The sequence below is a fragment of the Centruroides vittatus genome, unplaced genomic scaffold (genome assembly GCF_030686945.1).
Source record: "Centruroides vittatus isolate TY-2023 unplaced genomic scaffold, ASM3068694v2 contig_862, whole genome shotgun sequence".
Lineage (NCBI taxonomy): Eukaryota > Metazoa > Arthropoda > Arachnida > Scorpiones > Buthidae > Centruroides > Centruroides vittatus.
Window position 1 is genome coordinate 2,146,643 of NW_027122562.1, and position 27,503 is coordinate 2,174,145.

General features: G+C 31.7%; 1 protein-coding gene across 1 annotated transcript; it reads right to left on the reverse strand.

The window, feature by feature from the left end:
- Window positions 1-26: 26 nt before the first annotated feature.
- LOC136982694 (rho GTPase-activating protein 100F-like) lies at window positions 27-26,352 on the reverse strand. The gene is given in 9 exon segments (XM_067279266.1): window positions 27-470; window positions 626-824; window positions 1,262-1,422; window positions 2,362-3,241; window positions 4,277-4,452; window positions 6,273-7,649; window positions 7,652-7,871; window positions 17,740-17,868; window positions 25,531-26,352. Coding segments are annotated over 8 exon segments (3,276 nt in total). The 5' UTR covers window positions 17,827-17,868; window positions 25,531-26,352; the 3' UTR covers window positions 27-294.
- Window positions 26,353-27,503: the final 1,151 nt, after the last annotated feature.

A 27,503-nucleotide genomic window follows, 5' to 3' on the forward strand; every position in this document is an offset into this window, starting at 1 on the left:
CTGTAAAAGAATATCATCAAACCAAATTCAACATACGGGTAATTTTAATTGTGTATATCAAACAAGTTACACTTCATAATGGAAAACAGGATTAAGAAAAATTTAGATATATATGTATATATATACCTCAAAGACAATATCTGTGGGAATCCAAAAACGGAAACTCCTGACGTGTAAAAAGTAAAAAACAAATATTTAAAAACAGAAAATACAGTCTAAATCACGTAGACATCGAGAGCCAACTCTGTAGAATAGCACCTTTTCCATACTTTCAACCTTTTATTTTTTTGTTTTTTAACAGGAAGATTCGGGTAAGGATCGTTGGCCTATCCACGTCACCGATTTTTTTAACGTGTTGTTACTATTGGTAGGCTGGTTTTCTGCAGTAGTAGTAGTTGGCGGTGTTGCCTCCGACTGTTCCGTGTTACTAGAACCACTACTGTCGCTTCCAAGAACGCACCAGTCGTTATCTGTAGGCCAAGATAATGGGAAAAAAGGCGTTAATTTTATCTTAAATAAAAACGGGGAAAGAGAAACGATCCATCATAAATTTGGAGCTGAAAATATGGACGAATAATGTAGTGAATTTTTAAAAAGTATTTAACCGGTCAAAAAAGTTAAATACCTCTCTTTGTCGGCCAAATTTCCAATAAATATCTGAATACATCAATGGGTTGCTTTAACTCGGCTACAGGAGTACCGGTTTCTGTATGACACATTACTATTGGACCAAAACACACAGCTAAATTTTGGGAAGTCATTTTATTCCTGTCACTATGACACGTTATTAATTTTAAATGGTGCAGAAGGAACAACACAGTGAACTGAAAGGAAAAAAAAAATATTATATATATTTATATATCTTGCCGAAAATTAGATTTAAAACTTATTTTAAAAAGGCTATAAAGCTTTTCGATTTTTTTTCGTTAATCGCTCTTAATTCGAAGAGTCGTTCGATTTATGGAATCGTATTCAATAATGTGTTATCCGTTACTATGGAAACTCCCCACTCTCTCGTTTTGACAAACAAATCGAAGTGGAAGCTTTGCAGTTCACAATTGGTACAGGCTCGGTTTATATAAAACACATTTTCTCCTTAACGCTTTTTGCGCTAAGTTTTTTTAATAAATCGTTTAGCATTCCCCATGCAGTTCGTTCTACTGGTAAAAAGAAAGCTCGAAAACATTTTAAAGAACTATAAAAGAAGAAATACAGCGCAGTGTCGTGTTACTAATTCAAATTTACGAGTGCAGAAACTTACCCGGTTAATTTTCGGTAAGCATTCGAGTATACTGAACATTAACTTAGCATTACCCTCAGGATCGTCAGGTAGGCAAACGCTAAATCCATCTACCAACATGTCGAACAATCCTTTAGTGAAAAGTGGTTCTGGAAGCTCCCTTAAATAGTCTTTGAGTAAACCTGGAATTAGTAAAATTGAAAGCGTCAGTGCAATTGGTGAAAGGAAGGAAATAAGAAGACCTAAAAAAAAGCTGTCGTCACGAATTGCGTAAGCTTAGTGTTATTCCCGAGATGGTTCACGGGATGACCTATAATCCAAACTCGTTACACGCAGTTACAAGAAGATTACTGTCGCTTTTCAGACCTTACATTTCTTTCAGTTCTTGGCTTGTAACCACAATCAGTAGTGAAACGGTAAAGGTCAACGACCTGTGTAGAGTTTCGCAGATCGATCTATCTCTATATAAGGACAACTGCCGCTGCTTGTTGAATCGAATGAGCATCGGAAAAGAATGAAAACGCTAACTCGTTGAGATAATTGTTTTAGTCAAATTTTAATGAAGATGGTTCATTAATAACCCCCGAGATATTTTGATTTAGATAAGAGAGAGCAAACAGAATACTTGTGTTATATTACTATTTTAATCGTCTAGATACTTTTGCTTTATTCGTCCCTATAAAAATTACTCGTTTCGCCTTAAGACAAGCAGCTACGGTAATGACACGTGACTTGGCTCTACCGTGGCTCCGTGGGTAAATACTTAGCTTTAATGCTAATATTTACATTGCACCGTATAAAAATACTCCCAATATTTATCATTGATTGAAAGTATTTCTTGGAAATTTTGAAATAATATTGACAGGCAATGTGCTATTCTGTAATCAAACGCCTTGGAGGAACAGAAGACTTGTTACGCAGGCATATTGGTAAATGTGCTTAAATCTAATTATAATCCTATCGATCCTTAAACAATTAGAACGGGTGTAACAGATATTTAGCTGATCCGGAATAGGTTATCTTCGTCATTGCGAGAATGTTCCTTTTAAATCTTAAATCAGACTACAAAAACAGTGTTACCGTGATATTGAGTCTAACAAAATATAATTAGTCATACTTACTTGTAACGACATTGATGTCTGGTACATGTTCCACTGATAAATCAACGTTCTTGGAATTTCTTTCGAACGCCTCTCGCAACATCTTCTTTCTAACATCCGAACCACAGAGTCTATAAATACCAACAATATCGAGTCCTCTCTTCTCCACTTCTTCCACGCACCTCTTGACGATTCGTGGCACAGCATATCCTGAGTTTTCACGAATAACCACAGTTTCTAAGTCTACTCCGAACAGAGCAGTGTCAGACATTACAGGTAAACGTTGGAAAGTCTGCCTCGGATCGCGATAGCGCAACTTTACGTATAAGGTTCCACGTGGTTCCATTTTCAGAGCCAGACTGTGTACCGGTGATTCACGGAGAATAGTTAACAGATGTATTGTACCCTTATAGCAGAGTTTGTGCCGAAATTGAGGATCCCAACTATACAGCAAGAATGATAGTTCCATACTATCTACTATATCTAACTCGAAAACCTCATCCCAATCGAAGCTATGCTCGCCCGTGCGAACTACAGTTCGTGCTTTGTGTACACGATCACATTCAATGACGCAGTACAGATCACGGAAATGATCGCTGTGACTAGTGGGTCGCAAACCTCTTCCAGCAACCAGGTGAATCCACAAGAGACCGCTGAAACCACCGTTCTGTAAAACCGTTTCCGAGTCCTTTTCGGGACGATACTTGACGTAGTCCCTGGGATTTAGTGTTAGAAGTTGTAATTTATCTTCTGATGGTTTAACTGGTGTAGGATTTGGCACTTGACGTATGTATTCAAGTGCTAGTGGCTGTAGTCCACTCTTATCTGTACTTTCAGCTGCTGCCCTGAGAAATGGTCGCCTGGGGTACATCATCAGTGGTTGGATTCCTCTCTGCTCGTCCTGTAACGAAGTTAAAATCGTCATAAAGTGAGCAGATAGGGTTAAGCTAATCCGGTTAGAGAAAGATTTCCATTCTCTTAGCCGGATGAACAAAATTTCGCAAAATCCACGTGACTAGTAATGAATACTCGAGCGGCCCGACCGTGTTTGGATAATGATTTCCCATTTCGGAGTTGCGGTGTAGAGTGTCTGTATTTGCCACACTCATTTATCATTCGTAGAAGGGCTGGAAACACGGTCGGTTTTTCTCTCCTAGACGAAGCTTCCCTTCTATTCGCTAATGAATGTTTGACACTCACACTTGGAAAAACGATGAACAAAACTGAAATAATTCTCCCCTCCGCAATATTGATTTTTTAAGAAATTTTTATATTAAATAAAGGAAATTAATTAATGTGGAAGTTCAAGATTCAAGTATATTAGTTCATGCAAACTTGATTGTTTTGAGAGGAATATAAAAAGGATAGTCTGTAATAGAAGAATAGGATTATCAATCACAGGTAAGATAAAATCAGGTAGGTTAGAAAGGTGAAGTTTTGTAGCAATCCTCTTCAATGCAGTTTGTGCTGCAGCGTGTGATGTGGTATTGTTAGTATTTAATATTCTGTCTGTCATCTTTCAATTTTTATACAAAGTTTGAATGCGAAAGTTAACATTTTGGTTCCAGTTTTGATATTGCAAGGGGTTAAATGTTAACCTCTCAAGTATATTTTTGGCCAAGAAAAGGATAATTTGAATGTGGAAAATCTGGAAGAATATCTGGAAGTTAACGTTCTCAATTAAGCCAAACGGGCTCTTTGCGTGTCTCGATTACATTATCAATGTCATAACCGTCATTTTTTGGCAAACTTCCTAATAGATCACTACTAGTCGAGAGCATTTAATAGAGGTAATCAATGAATTAATGTCAGTATGAAGATCGGGGGATTTGCCAGGCGAGTATGCTTTGCATGTTAAGTTTACACGTCTGATGAAAGTTTTTAGGAATTGTGACCTTCCTCTTTTCAAATGATATGATGAGAATGGGAGACTTACCTGTCTCAGTGTGTCCAACAGACTTTCTGCACTGTGGGCCACCCGAGGTAAAGTTGTATGACGCACTCCTTGGGCTCGTCTCACCTTTTCGTAAATAGCTGATGTGGAAGGTGCACGATTTAGCCAAGCTCTATAATCGGCAGGGCAAGTAACAGGAGGGGATGGACCCCGTCGTCCTGTGCCAAAGATACATTAAAGGTAGGTTTTTTGCTGTTTTGTTCGCTATAAAATTTTGGGGATGCCATTCGCAATTTATCTTTTCTGGCAGGATACAGGAATAGGAACATGGCAGAGGATTGGTTTTAAATGAAACAGTCGGGGGAAAGGGAGGTAGACAGTAAATGAAAGAGAACAAACAAGGAGAGTGCAAACAGAAGAACAAGCAATTGTGTTGTAAGCAAAGCGACATACTAAAAAATTAATGAAGATGTTCTTGGATTTTCCAAGTGAATCACTACTACAAAATTAATAACGTCTTCTACATAATTTTTGTAGCGGAGCATTTTTTTTCTCAAGGACACCTATTGTTGTTAACGTTTTGCAACCGAACATTCAAAAACTGAATAAAAAATTTATTAAAAGTACGGAAAATTCAACAATAGTAGTTTAATCTTTAAGAAAACTACCTCCAGCGACCATCTTAACTTTCGGAATTTAAAAACAACTTCGATATAAAATAAAATTTATCATCATAATAATTAAAATTTTCTTTTTATTTCGTGAACAAACTCGACATCTGTTAGAAGTTTTTGGAGGATCGATCTACAAACAACTTAGTTATGAAAATTTACTATGTTGTTTCCTGAATTAAGTGAATTATTAGCTGCAATTATGCAATGAATGCATAATGAGCATCAGAGTGATTGCAGTCTCGTGTTTCCTAAACTCTCAACGCGGCACTAATAACACAAATGTACTCTAGAGATGGTCACATCATAAAAACCTTTGCCTGAAGCAGGAGGAACGTAGACATCTCAACCAGTTCTACTAATAGGATCGATGAGTACCGAGCGGAATGACTTGTGGAAGTGCAGTAGACTTATCAATAGTGCTACCTCTTTTGTAATAAGTTACTCGAAGCTCTATACGTAGAAAAAGTCTACCGAAACAAACTACGAAAGCCAGGATCTTCAGTCAGTTGGAGTTAAAAGATAATTGGTACACTTCTTCTTACAGTGGTTTACATATACATATATTGTTTCTGTTTAATTTTTGATTTGGAAAATTAAATTGAATAATAAGATAAAAACTCTTGTGCTTTAAGCTGCCGAAATTGCGGAAAACTCCGCTCATTGTATTGAATTTGGTTATCGATCTGGTTGAGAGACACGATTTTGGTTGTCCCTCGATCAATCTCGTATCGATCCAATTAAAGAGATATTGGAAAATCCTGCGAAATTAATTTTAAAATCAATGGAGGATTATCTGAAATTATATTTCAAAATAAATTCATCCGTTTTTAAATCCGAATTTTAATTAAAACAATAAAAAAATAAATTAAAAAAATAGTCGTTTCGAATGGAGAATTTATTTTGGCAGGATAATAACGAGTAATTTAATCGAAAACAAGAAACTCAGCAGGCATTAACTGCCAGCAGTTTTATCTTAATTAATTAGCAGATGCAACTTTCTCTCATAAACACGCCAATGTAACTGTTAAAAAAGGAGAGTGAATTACCAAGATGAATTGTTAATTATTGTAGAGCATCAATTAGTATGAAAAGAAAAACGAAATCGGATGTGACTTTTCTGTACGGTTGCTATTGTTTCTCGAAAATGCGATAGACGAGAATCTAATGAATGCGCCAAAGCTTCGGTTGTTATGAAGGGAGAGACTTAATCCATGCAAAACTACCTGGCAAGGGCAGGATGTAGAGGAAAGTGAGGATGACAAGCATGGTGTAGCTATGCATAAGGAAAGAAGGTAAAGAAATGCGATACCCGTTCAAAACTCACGTTATTACTTTCTACTCCGAATATGTAAATATTGACTCACCAATTCCTCTCCTGTCCGGTTTGGTTGCTGGAAGCTCTGGTGCAGAGAGAGCGCCGTCACTATCATCCTGAGAATCATAAGGCAGTAGGTGTTTTTCGAATCGCACAGCTTGTTGAGGACGACGATAAATTTGGTCTGTAGTGCGTACACGTGGCAGTGAATTGCTTCGAAGTTGTCCGTAGCCTCTAGGTATGATTGGCATACCGAACTGTTGTTGTTGATGTGGTATAGTTTGAGACTGGCGAGTCATAACGTCTCGAACCGGTCCCGATTGGACTTCGGTATCCGAAGCACTGTCTTGAGGTATTCTTCTACGCAAAGCAGCCATGGATTGTGACAATTCGTCGTAACGTCTCAATCGACCTCTCGGTTGCATAGTTGCCGACACACCTACGTTATGACGTATACCGAATGAAGAATATTTATCGTAATTATCGTGAGCGACTGTCGAAATCCTTTGTTCACTTTCTGTGCGCAATAAACGTGTAGTTCTGCCCAGAGTTGCAGTTTGTTCGTCCCAGTAGACATTCCTACGATCGAGTCTCGGAAACTGTATGTGTGTGTGCGAAGAAGGAAACATAGATCTGCGCCCTTCCTGTGGAGGCATCGCGTGAAAAGTGTGAATCTGCTCTGCCAGTGATTCTAATGTCTTAGGGTATTTCTGCTGGCTAAACGGCTGTCGTGTAATTATTCGGGATTCCGCAGTCCTAGGCCATGTTCTCTCATCCCCTGCTCTTATATCTTCCACCAATTTGGGCACACGCCCACCTGCGGGCATTGCCGCAGGTTGGGAGTTATAATAGAGCATTCTGTCGTCCGAATGGCGTGGTTCTAAAGTGATGCACATCGGTGACATATCACTCGGCAATCCTTTAACTCTAGCTCTCAACAGCATACCATTCTCATGATTATTCCCATAATCATCCATTGTATCTTCTTCCATTCCTTTCTTCACTACGACTATGGGAGGTCGTGCTTCTTCATCGCGTTGTTTGGCAATTTTAGTGATAGGTTTTCCACCGCATATCCTCGATCTGATAGTCAGCACCAATCTTCTGGGTATGGACATGATGATGACCACGTCGTCCAAACTGACGTGTCTGACGTCCACCAGATTTACCGCCAAAATCTCATCTCCAACTTTCAATAAACCGCTATTGTAAACGGCGCTCTCCAAAGCGATTCTCGAAATGAAGACCCCTTCTTCGCTCGTCTCCCCTTCTCTAATGTAAAGTCCCAAAGTTTGTCCTGGTCTTTTTATAATTTCTACGAATTGTACCACGTGGATGCTGTCGGCATTTCTTACGTAGTTCCGGCAGGCCTCCACCCCTGCTTTGCCCAATGTGTTGGGATCTAGTAGACGAATGATCATATCGCGCGTTTCTCTACAGTTTCTAAATTGGCCGCTGTTGTGGGATCGTATTGATTCTCTATCGCTTCTATCTGTCGAAATATCTCTGTCGTTATCCCGCTCACCTTACGAAAATCGCTCTGGATAACCATTTCTGGTACTTGGCCGTGTTGAATTTTCGGACGGGAAGGACCAGCCCTTCGACTGGTCTCTTCCGAAACTTGATAATCTGTTGCCTCTCTTGTTTCCTGCAACAAAAATAAAATAATTGGTTTCTGTTTACTTTTCCATTAAAAAAGAACAACAGTACTTTCGCTTCGTATTCATACTATCGTGATATCTTACAAACTAACTTTTACTTTTAAATTTGCATATCAATAGAAGGTCATTCTAGTTACTTTCACATTTGGCCAAAAACTAAATGGGATGAAGTCACGTTATAATAACAATCTCGATTGTAAGGCAACTTAACCAATTTACCTCGGGAAAGTTAAAATTCTATTATAGCCTATCTCCACTAGTAACATTTTTTATCTGTACAACTTCCACTCTTTATGATCTCATTTTTAATTCCAAACAATTCTTTCGAAATTATTACTTTATTTTCGTCATAAAAACTATAAATAGATAAGCTTTTTTTTCTTTTTAACGTTGTTTTTGCCATAAATCTCTTTGTGATAACAAACAATATCACGATTCCTTATATTACTTCGACCCTATGTTATTCTGCTATCATATCTATCTATACCTGTTATTACATACAAGACGAAATATATCATTGTTGTTTCCTCTAAATTCAATGACTTTAACTCAATTGAATTGGTTATTTCTTCGTCAAAATCATCGATAAACGTTAGTTGAAAAAAAATTTAATTTGTATGTGAATTCCTTTTCTTCGCTCCGTTATAAAATACCGAAGAAAACAAAATTAAAAAAAAAGGAATAGACAAATCAATAAAATAATATCTTCATTGTCGAAAAGAATTTTCAAAGTCAGTAATCGGTTAGTGGCATGCGCTTTCAGAATGTCATTTTTTAACCTTATAATTATCGGATTCATTATTTAATGAATTGTAAAATTCCAAATTTACCATTTTATGAAGTGTAATAAATTTATTTACTTGATTTTATTTTTATGAAGTCTGCTGTTTACAAGAGTAACTTTAAATGAGCGGGAAACATTCCAGTTTAGTGTCATATTTTATTCGATAGTGTAAAAAAGAAGATACTCCTGGGAGCGTGAAAAACGGGAAAATGTGATAAGCACGGACAAGGAATAAATGGTTTTTGAATGGATGGAAGTTAAAAAGTTTTTACTTGACCTTTCTTTGGTATCACTACTCTTAAGAAAGATGTATTGATAAAAATTCTCCCCTCTGTATTTTTAAATTAACACACAAAAACATGCATGTTGAAAAACAAAATATAATTTTATCAATCATTTTTAAATTCAAGCATTCACTTTTTAATTTCTATCCGTTGAAAACCAATTATTCTTCACCTTTAATTTTTCAATAAATATTCTGTTTATCGCTTTTAAAGAAAGTATATTTATTATTATAAGACAATAAGAAATTCATAACATTTTTTGACGAAACATATTTTATTTCCAAAAATTTTAACTTTTTATAAAATTTAGAAAAATAAAAATATCCCTATGAAGAAGCCAGTCAAAAACAGTCACAAAATTAACAGATTTCTCTGCAAATACGTAGATTTCTGTAAGATTACCACAGAAGTTTTCTGCAATATTACGATTATTCATAAATTGTTCTTCAAATTACATAAAGAATTTAAAAGATAAATCTTGTATTCAAAATAAAATTACTACTATAAAAAATTATACACGCTATTATAAAAAATCAATAAAATAATGGCTTTATAACTAAAATATGTATAAATTTTAAAAAATCGAGCATCCACATCTGATAACCTGTAATCGAAATATAACAGAATTAAAAATAATATTTTGTGAATCATAATAATAAGCACTTCTGTGTTCGCAACAACCGGAAATCTCACAATTACGAACCTATTATCTGCTGGTTATTAGCTAAACAAGTCACACGATAATTCCACTAATTATAAAATTATTCGTCGTGTATTTAACTAGAAATTAATTATAATTAATCGAAGTTTAGTTCTTCTAGCGTGTTAATTTAATTTTTTCTATTCGTATATAAATTGAAAACAAAACATTGTCTACATCGGCGGTCCTTTTTTTTATATCAGAAAGAATCAGGAATCGAATCCAATTGGAAATTTCAACGTATTAAAAATATTTTTGACTTCATTTCACTCGTGTTGATGAATCTAGTTGTATAAAATAAAATACAAAATAAAGCAAAATAGCCAACCTTATAAGCTGAAAATCTCAGTAATTGGAATCCAGTCCAATTATAATAAAAAAGTAAACGTACGAAGTAAGAATTTTAGTAATAGATTATTCATCAAAAGTCTTATCAAAATTTTGGACGAGGAACTTGCAAATAAGGTAAAAAACATATAAAGTGATTTTGATTATTCTGCTGTTGTTTATGTGAATAATGAATAATTCATCTACTGAAATATTTTGCTTTTAAATCTTGCAAAAGTTCAATTTTTTAAAACTAATAATTGAAAGTATTAAAACAATTTTACTATTTAAATTTTAATATGTTTACTTAAAATCAAATTATCAAAATTTTCAATTAACTGAATTACTCGAGTTTACGTTGATATGCGCAAAATAAGATTATTCATTTTAATATTTATTATTAATTTATACAAATAAACAATTTAGGAAAGACAAATGATTGAGAACGTTATTAAATTTATAACCGTCTGCATAACGTAATAATGCAAACTAACAAAATAAAGTTTTAAAATCTTATTGGTCAATTCTTATTACATAGTTCACGATTGCACAATTCAAAAAAAATTTTAAATTTAATAAAATGCCATTGGATATTTCGATTATTTAACTACTTTTTAGTTTAAGGAATGATTACTCTCATCTTTGGTTAAACGAATTATGTAAATTCAAAATGTGCCTTATTATTATTTTCTCCTTTTTTGATGCTTTTATTATATTATGCAAAAAATAATTGAAGAAATGAAAAAAATAAACCGTTTAATTATTGAATTTCCAAGTAAAACATAATAAATATCAGTGATTTCATAATTCAAACAAAAAAAGTCATAATTTTAAATTCTCTGGAAACAATTGAATAATTGAAATTTTCAACATTTTTCCACATTAAAGATATATTTTAAAATTAATCAACAAAATTATACATATAATAAAATGGTATTCATTCTCTTAATTTAATTTTCTATTACCTAATAAAAAAATACAAAAAAAATTGTCTAGACAATTGGAAATCCAGACAATGAATTATAAGTATGCCAATATTGACTTTAATTGAAAGTTAATAAATAAATTTAAAGCCGGAGAGTATGTTCAAAAATTTATCGAAACGATACAGGAAGTAATAATAAATTATTAAAATGGTAAAGAGAATAGAATTCTATTAATTAAAAGAAAAAATTTAATATATTTTTAAAGTATTTGCTCAAGATACAGTTATATTTAACTTTACATTTTCTTCAGTAACAAAAAACAATTTTTGAAACAAACCTCTACCTAATAATATATCCGAACTTGTACATGCCTGAATATGTTTAAGATCCAGATCTAAAAAACAAAATTACAATACGTTGTAAATCAGGCAAAATGTAATGTATATCCACCATTAATGTGCACGATGTGTCCTTTGTGTTCTATCACGTCAGTAATTGAAAGAATGAATTCCATGATCAATCTTATTGCCTATAAAAATAAAGAATTGCAACAACTAAAGAAAGAAATATGGTTAAGAAAAGCAATTCCAGCAATCATTCTAAACACGTCTAAAAAAAAAAAAAAAAAAAAAAAAATGAAGGACCAAGATAAAAACAAGACAATTATGATTAGGAGAGAGAAAAAATATATAACTTTTTTTGTCATCTTTACGCACACGCTTAAGTAGAATAATAAATATTAAACCAAATTCCATTTATTCAGTCATTAAACTTCATTTCTTTAGGGGTTCTGGATGATGATTGGTTTGTCGTTAGCAAACAGAATATTCCCTCTCTGTACTGAACGAACAATCTCTACACCACTGACGTTCAGAAGACTTCCAGGTCTCTGGCATACAAAAAAACTTTTTTCTGACGTGAAGGGAATACTTCTCCGTTCACAGGAATGTTCACTTTTATGCTGCATACCGAAATTTTACTTTTTGTGGGTTAAAAGATATTTTCTTATAGCTCGTGCAACTCCTCACAATACTTGCCAGTTCATCACAATGCTTTCTATACATTTTTTTTGCAGAACTTTTAACAAACTCTATTTGTCATTTTTATATTTTTTATTTTATTTTATCATTTTTTACCTCTTTCGTTTTTTATTTGTATAAATTACATTTATCATAAATATCGTGCGGCTTTACTAAATTTGCGTGTACAAAACAGAGATTATTCCTGCGTGAGCTCACCTACATTGTTTACCAAATGAAACTAGGATTTGTCTAATATACGCGTTATGCCACAATTCGTTTAGTTTGATGGCACGATTTTTCAAAATCCCCTAGAAAACGATCATTATCTTTTTCTTGTTTCGAAGTAATAGAGAAAAACTCCTAATTAAATTATTTTTATACGCATTCGTCCAAACAGTAGGGTTATATGTGTATTCGTTTCAGTTGACGCTGAATGCCAAAAAAGAGACTTGTTTCTTACATGGAACTGGAGTGAATATAAATAAGATGAACTGTTTCCCTTTTTTTAAAACACTTTAAAACTTACAATATTCATAATAAAAACGTTAAAAAATTCAGGTCAAGTCCATGCATAAGATTTATGTTTAAAAAAGAACTTAATGTATAAAAATTAACGTAAAAAATAATAGATGGGTTCTTAAAGAACATTTTAAAAAAGATTAAAAGTCAATTTGTTGTATTTTATCATTAATTTTTTTTAATCGCTAAGTAAATTAGCGATAAAATTTCACTAACTTTATTTTTATGATATTGAATAGTAAATTATTTAAAAATTGTGTTAAGTCGAAATTTCAAAATTAAGTTGGAAAATACAATATTAATTATCTCAGAGCGAAAAATCCTATCTAAACATTACCAAATAGAGCTATCATTGATTATTAAATTTACTGCCGAAGAAAATAAACCACAGTTATATTAAATTTATGAAGCAAAATCCCATTCTTTCCGTGCAGATTCTATTCATTCCCCAAGACAATTCACAATTCTAATCCTCAGAATGTCTTCAAAACGGTTACACTCCGATATAACCCATTACTAGATTCCAAATTCGAAAACTTTCCTTATCCTTATATAAAAGAAAATCGACGCTATTTGATATTATTTATTCTTAAAATTGATTTAAGCATTTAATTTTATAAAAATTGTGAATCCGAAACTACCTGCAACTGCATCTTTTTTTCTTCTCCTCAATCCATTTACATCCGTCGAAATGCAACATAATTTCTTAAACTAATGGTGATAACGTGTAATTTTGTTGTTTACGTATCATCTAGAAGTATTAAATATCATTTTTTCCTGTCAAGCATTATTTTTCACTTGACCAATACTAATGGAGTTTTCGTGCGATATGATCCATTTCTTTTATAAAGTGACTGTATTGTGCACGTCAACCGTTTAACACGTTTTATTTTGTTATTTTTTTATTTCAATCTTTTATATTTTAAAATAAGTTATGTTTTAAAAAGGCCGTTTTAATACATAAAAAATTGTACAAATTATTTCATCATTAAATTCAAACTGGAAAGTTTAATCTGTGTAAAAACCACTTACATTTAAGCATGTGAGTCAACTTAATAGATGTTTTCTGCTTGAAAATTTCCACGTGTATTATAATATTTATATATGATACAATCTTTACTATATAACGAATTCCTTACCCACTTCTTTTAACGATTTCACGCATTTAATTCAGGAAACGCTGCAGTTACATTAGTTAAAGTCAGTTAACAAATGCCCACATAAAGTTAAAAAAAATTAAATTCAGTAGGGTGCCATATATAATCATCGAACCGTGACGTAATAATAATAAAAATGGAGAATTGTCGGGTGTCGTATGAACGAACTTAATGGATTAGATGCATTTTGACAACCCGAACGAGACAGCAGCGACGGTACTACCAGAAAATGACATACGCCTCCAAAATTAATATGAAGTGATCAGACATGACACTGTACAACTCCACAAAAATGAAAAAAAACCGACACATCTTTTATCTGTCACTATTAACGCGTTCTTCCTTGAACAAACGGATTAAAATAATGCATTCCGGTTAAAGATTAAACGTTACAGCGATACCAATAATAAAAATAATCTGGGAATGCTATTGATTCGGCTCTGTCTGTGAAAACTAACTTTAGTAGACACTAAATTCTAGTAGTTTAGACAGAGACAGTTCCTATCGATATTTTTGAAGAAGTCGTTATGCATCTCGAGTCTAGACATATAAATAAATTCAGATAATCAAACATTGGGCCACACGAATAAAATTTTTAAAACGTATACATAAGACACTAACCTCATTCCGTGATACACACGATTTAAAGAGGAACATTTATCAGCACGCTCTAGCTTATCACCAAAAATTCTACTGGAAAAATGTCTACAGGTTGCCAGATAATTTCCACTGAATCACTAGAGACAACAAGACTCCAATCTTATTCAACGTCACTATTTATCAATTTTCTTTTTAATAGAGTATTACTAAAGAAAACCATCCGAATATTCCCAACAACTCTATTTGATAAAAGATCGATGCAAAATATGGGTATTCGATCTTTAAATTCTTAAAATAACTAGAAATAGAATTGTTCCTCTTAATTAATACGAACTATTTCAAGAATTTCTTCTCTTTACAAATACATTATTAAAATTTAAATCATGAGTAATTAAGTGTCATACATGTAGTAAATAAATACATTTTTTTTTTCATACGAGAAAACAGCTCTTAAGATCATCATTATTATTATTATTATTTATTTTTGTTAAACAGACTGTTAAAAAATGATAAGAAAAATTCTTTACGAAAAGAAGGCAACGCACTTAAATCACAGTTCAAAATTGATTTTTCACTCCCCCGTCCATTTTAAAATGTATCTAAACATAATGGTTTTTGAATTTTCACTCCATGTCATTCACTATAGAAATCCTTATGTTTAATGTGGGTCAAAAATACTTGCTATTTTCGATTTTAAAACTAGCTTGTTTACAGTTTTTATTAAAATCATGTAAAAGTTTAAAAATCTCCGCTATTTTCGAAAAAGTGGTCGTATTTATATTTTCCGTTTCGTCTAATCTGAAACAACGTTTATGTCCCGAACGTATTCGCTTCTTGGTCTTTATAGAGCTGTAAAAACGCAATTTAAAATTCTTCAATATATTTATTTTCTAAACTTTGATCAAACTTAGAAATGTTGTTATTTAGTAATGAAATAGGAACGGAGGTTTTCTTTTACGTAATTTGAATTTTTTAATACTTTAATCGTCTTTAATAAATTTACTAAAGAATACTTCTTTTTTATTTTTATATTCTTAATTAATTAATTAATATCAATTAATTAATTCTGACATTTGATCAGTTAATTGTTAAAGTTTAATATATGAAAAATGTTTTCTTTAATTTAACTTGAGTTTCAATTACATAAGATATGAAAATCTGATACAATAAAAACGTTTATTAGATTTTATATCAAATAATCAGAATAAATTAGCAAAAATATAAATGTCATGCAGGAAAAATTTATCTTAAATTCTGCATCTTGACAGCTTTTCATACCTACGTTTTCGCAGAAAATGAACTAATATTGAAAAAAATACAAGAGATTAAAAAAGAGGAAGAATTAATAGCGTTTTTTTTTTTTTTTTTTTTACTGATTACTAATGATAACTCAGCTATTCTTTCACTCAATTTTATTTCCGCAGTTGACTTCTACTGAGAAATCAGTAGTTGAAGTATTTGATTTCGAGAGTCAAATATAAGCTCTTCAACTCTGAAACCAATGAATATAATATATATTACTTTCGATATATTCGAAAATTTTAGCTGTTATGATAGCAACTTTCGAGGATATTTTAGATAGCTCTGTTTTAATATCTTAATACTGTATAAATAAAATATTTTTATTACGACCTTATAGCATATTTGAATTTTTTTTTTTTTATTAGGATTAAGATGCATCTGTGATTAAGCGATAAATCTCTTTTTTGAGTATACAAGGTAGTCTACTAATAATAATTTGAAATCAAGAATCAGTGGCGGACACAGATGAGTAGTCTATATATATTATCCTTTCTGTCATTATATCATTCTCAAGATTATATACCGAAATATAAGACTGGACTTTGTCAAGAAGATTTATATTAAATAGCAAAAAATAACAATTGTAAAAATTTGCAACATAATTTTAAAAATTCTTAAATTCAGACATCGCACAACAATATAAAACATGGTCGAATAAGAAAAAAAAAAAAAAAAAAAAAACAGTACCTTTGTACAAACTATGTAATATTTGGCATTTTCCAGTGGTAGCATTAATCCTACGATTAACTTGTGTTAAGAATCGCTTTTTGAAGCTTAATAATAATAATCTCTACTCTATAAACAGCGCCGCCAAGAGCTTGTATGGAGCCCGGGCCTTTTTTACCTCTTCGCCGGCCTCTTTTTTGGGGGCACAACGAAATGCGTAGAATGTTTATTTTTAAAAAAATAAAATACAGTCTTAAAGCTTTTACTTTCTGATACAACAATAATTTCATAGATGCAGGAACCACTAAGGGCCCTTAAGTTTTCTCTGGGCCCAGAGAATAATCCTTGTTCCCCACCCTCGACGGGCCTATTTATGAACTCTTAGCCTACTGTTTTACGTTAGGAATTAAACAAAAAGCTTATTAATAGTATAAATTCTATACCAAAATATATCAAAATTTCAGTTTAATATAAGTTTATTTTTAAAAGTAAACATTATACTGTAATTTGATATTTTATGTAATAATATCAATAGCCACAATAGATACGTAAAGCATTGAAACTATAGTACATTCTCAATACGATTTTAAGTTATGGTGAAGATTTATGCATTGTTTTGTCTTAATATTATATTAATGTTTTTAGAAACATAATTTCTTTCCATTATGGAGTTCTCAAAATGCACGATATCTAATAATATAAAAAAAAAACATTAATGGACAATATGTATTTCTCTTTCTATAACATTGGCTGTATATAATGTTAAAAAAGACAATAAATGCAGAAAATAATTCCAAATTAAACTAACTGTATGAAGTTTATCCACTATATCCTTCTTAACTATTCTATCGACTACCAGACAATAAGCTGGTTGCTATTTAAACATTAAGACATTCTATTAAAAGAAATTATCTAGATTGATTGGGAGATTTCTCTCTCATTTAGAATTTGTAGAACGAGTAGAATCTAAAATGCAATTTTCCTATTATGAGAATAATCGAAATTATTTGCTTCTTGTTTAAACTCTTTCTTTCTGTGGTTGGCCGCACAGAAAGCAACCAACTGTGACTTTGCCTCATCTTATCTAAAATATGAGATTGAAGTGGCAAGCTAGATTTCTCGAGGGAAACAAAGGAAATATTGAAATTCAAACAGAAACTAAACGATACCGAGCATAAAGTGAATTCACAGAGATGGATTTCTCAGAACTTTTTCTCTGCTTTCAATGAGTATCTATCGATTTTTTTAAAAAAGTTAAATGAATTCGTTTAATTGAATTGCGATAAGAACTAAAAACTTAAAGATTTCTCAAATTTATAATAGTTATTTTTAATAGCTTAATAATAGAGTTTAGTTTTAACAATAACGTTTCATATCCCTATTCTGAAAAATCTTCTCATTTTAAACGTTTATTTTGGTAATATTCTGCCATACAAAGATAGTGATTAAATATGCAAATTTTTGCAAATAGTACTGGCTAGTAGCATAAAATGGCTTTGAATAATCGCTAGTAGTAATAGTTTTGAAATAAAGGTATACGAAAAGTAATTCAACGTGAACGTACTTACTTTCTTGCGCCCACAACAAAGCATCGTAGACGTAATTATATGTTTCACCTTTAATCGGAATCGCGGTCGGTGTGGATGCGATGTCATGTGTGCTGGGATAATTGCTTCTTTTCACATCAAATATAGCACCTGAAAAGATATTAAATTACATATTACATTAATTTCTGTTTCAATTCTTTTACACGTCGTTAATCTAACATTATATTCTTAAATTATACAATTATCCTGACGCGTCGCACTGCGCATCGCGTCGCATCTCAAACGATACTGAAATCATTAAGGACGTGTTTTTTGCATCACACTTATAAATTGTAAAAAAAAATGTAGAAAAAGTTACGCTGTATCAAAATAATCGCTGAAAAGTTAGCACTTCGACGTTATTAAATTGTATTCTTTTAATGTAATTGTAAATAATTTATGGTAATTCGTTTAGTAGCAAAAACAAAAATTTATTTCAAAAACTGTAAATTAATTTTAGCTGGAGTGAAGAGAAAAATGATTGGTAGAGAATGCACTACGCGTTTAAAGTTCATCGACCAAACTTAATCTCGCTGATTTCTTTATAGGCTCATTCAAATGACGTTGATTAGTTTAGAAGTTGATGAATATTCATTAGAAGGAGATATTAGTCGAATTGAATGTAAAGTTACAAGCAGATAATGTTCGTAACCAGGTATATGTATCGGTTTGATTTACCTATCTATGACGCCATATTGAATTGTGTCATAAATTATCCAAAATGTATAATAAATTCAAACTGGCTATTAAAAGTTTAAATTTATAAATATCATGCTATTTTCCGTATTAATCCAACCATTAAAATTGATCAAAAGAGTGAAGATAAGTCTAAATGACACTAACCCGCATATTGAAGGATTTACTATAATAAACAGCAGACTGCTTCGCTCGTTTTTAGCTAATTTTAAGTGTTTTTTTAGTCATATTTCTTTCATAAAGCGTTAATAATCGCAGTTAATGTGTTAATTTTTCATTAATGGAGTTCTCGCATTTTAATGCAAATCGCATGCAAACGCTAGTGGAAAAAATTGCGGTACCATGACGGTGCATGAAGAAACAAATTTTGTTGTAGGTAAGTAGTGTCATAGACATTATTTGTAGAATTTTTTACCACATGACAACAGGTACAAAGGAGATTTGTCTTTCCTGGAAGAGGAATTTCGAGTCTTTCGTGAGAGAGCTATTTTACACGCAAAAGCTTGCCATTCGACATGCAAAAGGAAAGCGATCGATAGATTCACCATGCATGAAATATACTCGTTGGAAATCTTTTGCATCCATGCATTACAAGGCATGTTGGATGCTTGGAGAAGAGAATCATTCAACTCGAAGAGAATGCAAAAATCCGGTAATCTGAATAAATCTATTTAGATAAAGATTTCATTATATAAATAAATATCAATAAATTACAGTCAGTCATCTACTAAGATATATTTGAATCGGAAGTTTTGAAACTCGATGAAATAATGTAAAATTTGAAAAAACCAGTATTTAATACAAATTAACATTGATTTATATCATGTAATTTAACGGAATGCTAAAAGCATCATGACCAGAAATGATATACTAACAAATAATGAAGTCTTTCTAGCTTCTATAATCTTCGAGATATTCTTTAAATTTCGGAAAGAAATAAATTTCTTTCTAGTATCTTGTTTGTCTATGATCAGAATCACAAGTAAACAAGAGCGGAGACAGTAACAGCGTACAGTCAACCAGCAAAGCTTGCAGAAAGACGAATTCCAGACTTTATTGGAAAGAATTCTTCAGGGGATAGGCAAACTCGATAGCAATCATTTCTTCGGGGAGACAAGCCAGAGGTCTGATAAGTGACAACCTCTCTGACTGCTAGAGACACTGAAACCTGCTTTTGAACTGTTTGTCTAAATCTGTGAGGTATTGCTTCTCTCTCAGGGTTAACATCAATACCACACTTATCTATTACAGGCATTGGCATTTTATAAACACAAAAATCCATTTAAAATCTTTTAAAAAGTATCAGCTAAAATATTTGAAACGTTAACAGCAAATTTTATTTGCCAGGAAATATTATTCTGTGGTCATTCCTTCATCTCTAGATTTTCTTCATTTCAATGTTCAGCCCACTTATTGATCTTGCAGGACTAATTCACATTCTGGAAACATCTATACTAGTCCCCACCAAAGATATTAAGTTGGAAAACTGATATTTTATTCTTTGAAGCCGCAGATAATATATTAGACTCACTACTTCATAGAAATTCTTAAAATTTACTCCTGCAAATATACAATTGCAACGTGGTTCTAAATAAATTTTATCAAAGACACGATCTAACTAATATAGTTTTAAAATGGATTGAGTTATGTATATTTTTTGCTAATTGCATTAATGAAGAAAGCAGTGCTTTTCTGTTTAAACGTGTTAGAATCATTATAATACAATTCTTAATCTATATTAACGTCTACTTATATTACTTTTATTCTAAAATACATTTTAAAAAGCTGCCAAATCACCTTCCTAATTAGATAGAAATTAAATTAGACCAGCGGTTGAAAATATTACTTAGGAATTTGCATATTGTAAAACATCCAGATATTTCCTTTCACCACTGGGAATCTATTATTTTCAATGGATGTTTTCACATCTTTTGTCCCACTATTCCGGTGTCTGCGGTCGAGATGACTAATGTTAGCTTTATCTTTATACATCAGAAACATTTGCGGAAATTCGTACGTCAATAGCACTTCGCCCGAGGTTTTCCAAATTTCAATAGTGGCTTAATGCATTCAATACAAGTTCCTTATTCGGAAAGAACACGAAAAGACAACAGAAGAGGATGTATTAACGCGATATCTTCGGCCCGACCGACAGATCGATGGAGCCACTAACCCACCACCCATTTCCACTTGAATCATTGCGTGTTTCTGAATCTCTTAGCATACCTTAGCACGAAGGTAATTTCCACTTCCTATGTTTGCTTTCCATCGAATAAATACAGTATGTACTTCTAATTTCCTCTCCGACCATCCTATGTCAATAAAATCTTTCAAAATTGATATATTTATACTAGCCATCTTCACTTTGGCTTCCCCGCCACCGCCATACAAATTATCCCTTTAAGTATTATCAACGTGTTTGTGTTTCTGCACTTAACTTATCCTTACGTCAAAGGCAAGCGCCTTCTCCGTAATTATATATAAATGTGGCCAAACGTTCTTAAGTAACTTACTGCATGATTTTCTGCAGCGCCAATTTTTAATTACTTAAAAACTTTTTATTGATAAAAGTCCCTCTGCTTCTCTACTTGACCTACTTCATCCACTTACCGAACTCCACAATTTCGGCATCCGAAGTTTTAAAAAAAGGCAAAAATACTCTTAAGCCAAACATATCTGTGTTATTCCTGACCTATTTGGCACTTAAGCCAATTGAATCATTTCATTCGCGCAATTTCTTTTTAATTATTTTTCTTAATGTAATATAGAACAATAATCGTCGCCATCTTGGATTCTGTAATATAGGCAATTAATTACGCATTAACTTTATAAATATTTTTATAACTTGCTAACGTTGTATATATATATTATTAATTAATTTTTTAACATTATTATTTTTTTTTACTATTAACGTGTCTTTTGTAAACCTTTATAATTTACGCTTTTATAAAGCGTAAATTATAAAGCTTTGTTATATATAAATCGTAACCAAATCGAGCGATAGATGGCGTGGCAGCGAGATAGTTACAATTAATTCTAAACACATTAAACAATATAGCGGATAAAATTGCTAATTAATACTATTAATTTCTATATAATTTCGTTGGAATTAATTGTCAGAAAATTTTGTGTTAATAAGAAAATTTCGATATAAATTCATAAAATAACTTAACATTATCTTGTTCGCATCCGTGTAAATAAGTTTAAAAAATTATTAAATATTCTCGAAAAAGGTTATTCGGGTTTGCTTGTTTTAAACAAAAATCTTAAGAAATTCTGAGATAATAAAATGCTTAATTGTCGCAAAATATGACAGTTTATTAAAAAAAAAAAAAAAAAGCGTTACGTACTGCACTACAAAATTTATACAATAATAAGCCATTTATATAAAGCAGTAAACATTAAAAAATAATTCGGACAAAACGCATTTAATTAGCATTAACTATTACACGTTTTTGTTAATTTATAAATTATTTAAAAGGAAAACGTAAACATAACTAAAATTAAAACTTAATTTTAAAATTATTAAAATTACATCATCAATATTAATTAATTAATTATAATTTTAATTAAAATTTCAAAAAAATCAAAAGAGTTTTTACAAGCAGAAAAAAAGAATTTTATAACAAAAGAAAATTTTAATATTTATAAAAATTATATAAATTTTATTCGAAAATTTTCAATTTAATTCGAACGGAATAATAATGCAAATTTTTTTTTTGTTGCAATATAAAAATTTTCATTTATTTCTTTTTTTTTCATTACTCCTAATTCTTTTTCTATAATGAAGAGGCAGAGTGAGAGAATACTTTAAAAGCAGAAAAAATATATATTTTTTATATATATCAGGAAATATATTATTAAAAATATAAAAGAAAAATATATATATGAGTGTAGTAACACATTTATGTAAAGGAATTCTAGAATTTCTTATATTTTGTTGTGCATTTTGGAATAGAGCCAAAAATTCCTTATGTTGGCAAACAGACAATTTCAACCTGTTGCTTTGTCTGTCTAAAAAAGAAGCAGACGTCTCGCCAGACAGCCAGAAAGTCGCCTTTCCCTCGTCCATCTAATAGCATTGACTGGCGCCGTTTTATATTATTAAACATCACCATCCTGCTATCGTCTCATCATCACCATCCGACCTTTTTCCCCTCTTTAAAACATTTTTATGCCAACTTAAAGGGAGCAAAATTACTCCAAAATTAACGTATTTCTTTAAAATTATATATATATATATATTAAATTTATTTATTTGTTCGATAAATATTATTCGAAGATTGAATACAAGCTTATAATTTACTAGACTATGAAACGAAACGTGTAATTTTAAAAAGAAAATTATTTAAATACTATTTTAATACATAGAATAAATAGAAGCATAAATTTATAGCGGAGAGCATAAAGTAACGTATAAATAGAAACTAATTGGATTAATTTCACGATAAAGATTTTTAATTTGCGATTTATATGAAGAAATTGGAAATTTATGTGGATCGAAAGGATGCTTTTATAAATAGAAAACCTCCAGAGATCTTTGCTTTTTTATTGACCCGGGCAAAGTTGGCTTTAAAATCGGTTTAACCTTTAAAAATTGTAAGTAAAAAAATAATAATAATAATAATATGAAAGTGAAATACTGTGTAGAAAATATGATGAGAAAATATATTTCGAGTAGAGATTGGACTATTGATTGTAATAACATTCATGGCAGAAACAATGCAAAACATTGTTTGTAGAAAAATCAATATCGATGAAAAAATTATAGCAAAAAAGAATTTGGAAAAATCAAATTATACAGAACAATATATTTTAATTTGAAGCATAATTCTTAAATTTGCAATTTATATATTACGACAAAAGCCCGGGAATTTTGATGAGTCAGTCCATCTATCAAGAGGTAATCTATAATGAATATAGGGCTAGAAAATAAGTGAATCATACAGGAATAATTTATCTTCTTGTAAAATCTAACATTAATTAAAGCTTTAAAATCTTCGAGTATATTTACATAAATCAATAAAATGTTCGCTAAGGAGATTTTAAAGAATTTTCCTAATTTAAATTTATCAAAGGGTATTAATTAAACAGTCTACTGGAACGGTCTATAAATATAGTTAAAAATAACCTTCTCGAAATAAAGATTTCGTCATTGAAGGAAGGTGAGATATCTTGACAGAGTAAATCTCAACAAATGTCATTTCTAGCTTGGCCAACGTTAAATCTCGCTCTAGTTGGATGTTTCGAGTAGTTATCTCCTTGCAAAGTACCTCAGTTATTCACTTTATCTAGCCAATGTGTCATTTGGAGCAGTTGAAATGTCTTTGCTAAGGATCGATTGCTAAATTTTGACCTCTTCAGATTTCATCGATGGAAATGTGGTAAATGGAAGGCGTTGTGTTACCAATGGTCACTGATGTGTTGAAAAATATCCTCTTCCTCTCCAAAAATATACATCAAACTCCGACAGGGATTAAGGCTATGTGATTCCGTCCGTGTCTATTTTTTTCTCCTCATCACACATCTAAAAATTGCTCCGAGACCACCTAATTTCGCGTTCATCTCACCGAGAAACTGAAATCTTACTTTAAGAACTGTTTAGTCAAAGATATAAAACTTTCAGAAAATAATCTTCCGTGGTTAAATTTCAGCAAAGTTTCTGGTTTAAATAGTCTCTTACTTAGCGTGAAAATTTGTAATTTTGATAAATGCATTTTAATCTTGCGTATCTAAGGGATTAATATGTTAATAACAAACATCATTTACGTAAATTTCGACCATGAAAAATTCTCACTTTGCTCTTTTGACTGGATGCCATTTCTCTTATTATAACCCCAAGTACCGTGTGAGTTTATCATCCTTTAGCAAGAATTCGCATTTACATCAAGATGTAATCGCTTAATTAAATCCTTAACAATTTCATCGGTTTTAAATGTGACATACAAAGTCTTAATATAAGCTACATAATTGAGTCACTAACAATTCTTTACTGATTAATTTACATATCCAGGAAGCGAATTAATACTAAATTACTTATCACGATTGAGCATTACTTAATAAAAAAAAAGGTTTAAAAATGGATATTAGCTTCATTGTAATCTCTTCGAGCATTTCCTTGCTTGTTATCAATGCTCAAAATTGTCATTTTTCTGCTACGTGAGCGATCTATATGTTGTTCAAGATAAAAAAAGAGCCGGCGAACAATTTGTCGCTAAAAATTTTTTGAATAACATAATCAATACTTGAACGTATAAATTTTTAGTGTTAAAAAATTCTATTAAATACTTAAATCTGTAAGCATGAATTATATTCTAAGTACTCATCATTATATTAATTAAATAAGCGTTTTTAAAGAGGTTAACTGGCAAAGTTTTGGATGCTTTTTTTTAATTAATATTTTTTATGCCGCTAATAAGATTAAAACACTACAATTAAATAATAGCCCATAATAAGAATTCAATTAAAAATAAATGATAATTAATCTTGCGGAGAAATTATGACTTTGGCACCAAAGTCATAAATCTATTTATAACCGGATAAGTCGTGAATTGGAGTAAGACACTCGCAATCTCCCGCCATTTATTCAGTCCGCCATTTTGAAACTCGAATCGGATAAAAGTTGGATTTTTCTTAATAATCTACAGCCGTAGCATTAATATAATGCTTTAAAATATTTGTAGCGACGGAGATTTAATTAGGTATTGAAGATATTTTAATGGAATTCGTAAAGAAGAAGAGTAGCATCGAGATGTAATTTTACTATCACAAAATGTAGGAAGCAGAAGTTAAGATACAGAAAAGGAGCAATGAACTAATAATGGCGTCGGATAACTTTAAATATTCGTTCATATTTAAGCATTTTATGTTATTTTTTAGCATGAAAATGGCCAGAAAATGTTCAGAAATAATAGTAATAAAATTAAGAATGCAAATTAGCAATTAAATAAGGCCACAAGTTAAATATAATTAAATATTTAAGATGGAGATAGCCAGATGCAGATAAATGTGACAAAACGTATAGTGGCTGTCAGAGATCAAAGACCCGACAGCCATGAGTGCATAAATTGTACTCACCTAGTGCTAGGTTTTAGCAAATGGCTCCAGCAGCCGGGTTCTAAGCGGGAACGGGAAAGGAAGTGAAGAAAAATGCAAAGGTCTTGGTGCATTTCTATTAAATCTCACAGCAAGTGAGACGGAGTCGAGCAGACCATATCACTTTGGGATGCGTGTCAAGGTGAGAACTACTTGTGTCACCAGTAACGGCTCTCATGATAGAGCCTCTCGGTCACATCTATGTATTTTAATTAGAAAACTGTCTGCCAATATAAAAGACGACACTAACCCCTGCAGAGCAGGCGGCTGGCGTCATGGCAGCCGAAAGACCAGCCCGGAGCTGTTGTTCAGGTTGTTATTCAGGACTCCGCGGAGTGAGCGACATTACGTCATTGTCCAGTTCTCAACACGCCGCTCCCTTTTTCAGTGCTTGATTGGATTCCGTACTCCACATACACACTCCTGCTGGCTACCATACAATTACCGCTATTAAGAGCCAACGGGATGAGTCAATGGATCGTAAAGTGGCTTTTTTTTTAAGCTAGGTTTTCCCTATGACTCTCAGGTACGCCTTCACCTAGCATAGGTGTACCGTGAGGGAAAGAATCCTATCAATTTATTGGGAGTAGTACCGGGTGACGTAGTATACCCCCCATTGGAAATGAGAACGGACTGGACTGTGTAATCGATCGGTGGAGGGTTAGTGCCACTTTTAACGGTGTAAGGGAGAAGGTCAGTACTCATTCCCTAACTCGGGCAGAGAAAATGAATGAAAATCTGATATCTCGCGTAACGTTTTACCTGACTGCAACATTACCAATTTCGTTTGCAAGTTAACCCGTTTAAAACGCCATCGTTTCGCACAGCATTTTAAAACTCAAACCAATTTACCGATCACGTTTTATTTGATTGATCAGTCAGTTTTGTAATAGACTGAAAACATTAATCGATGCTAAATGATTATTAATCGATACCAAAAGCTCTTCCATGATAAATGTCCACATCTAATTTCATTTTTTTTCTTCTTTTCTATTGTAGTCGCTTGTTTAAGTTTTCTCGGCTCGAACTCGGAATTAGCTATATAAATCATTGATATAGCTAGGTTATGATGGTTTAACGCTTTAAATCCACGAAAATTAATCATCATCATCAATTATAAATAACCCGAAACCTATTCGAGTTTATAACCGAATAAAAATACCAAAAATAATAATTTTATAGCGCAACAAAAAACAACAATTCTAAAAATTTAATGTAAATTAAATACGTTAAAATGAATAAATTTTAATAATTTATATAAAAGAATTCTAACCGGCTTTTAATTTGCTTAAAAGAAAAATTTGATTAAAAATCTGAATATAAGTTTTTAAATTAATTTATGCGAAAAATGCAAATTTTAAATTAAGATTTTGGTTTGTTTTTTTAAGTTTTGAGTGGATTATCTGACGATAAAGTATCAAATTTCTTAGAAATTTCAATTTTTTATTAGTAATAACGTCATTTAAATAAAATTAAAAGTTAATTTGATGTTTTAATATACAGAGAAGATTATCCAGAGTTTAAATTTTGTTTCTGTAAGTTCTCTGTACGCAATCAGAATTTTAAAAAAGTCGAACGAGGCAGATAAAGATGTTTTTTATGTAGCATTATCAAATAGGAAATTTGTACTAGATATAAAATTAGTTGTAAAGGATATATGGATGGATTTATTGACAACTATCTTACATAACGACAAAGAATGCCAATACCCATATACATCTAGCCATAGAGATCAATAAAGGCACTAGCCTTAGCTTCCTCATCGTTGTCTGTCAACCAATGTAGCTTCAAAGTGAATACAGATATGTCTCTAGACAGTTAAGACACTCGTATATCAACAAATGCTATTATAATATCATTTTATCAAAGCTATAAAAGAATACAAAAGAGGGAGATGCGATTTGGCGCTTTTCATCAATTATGATGATATACTTTATAAACATTTTTAAAATCGA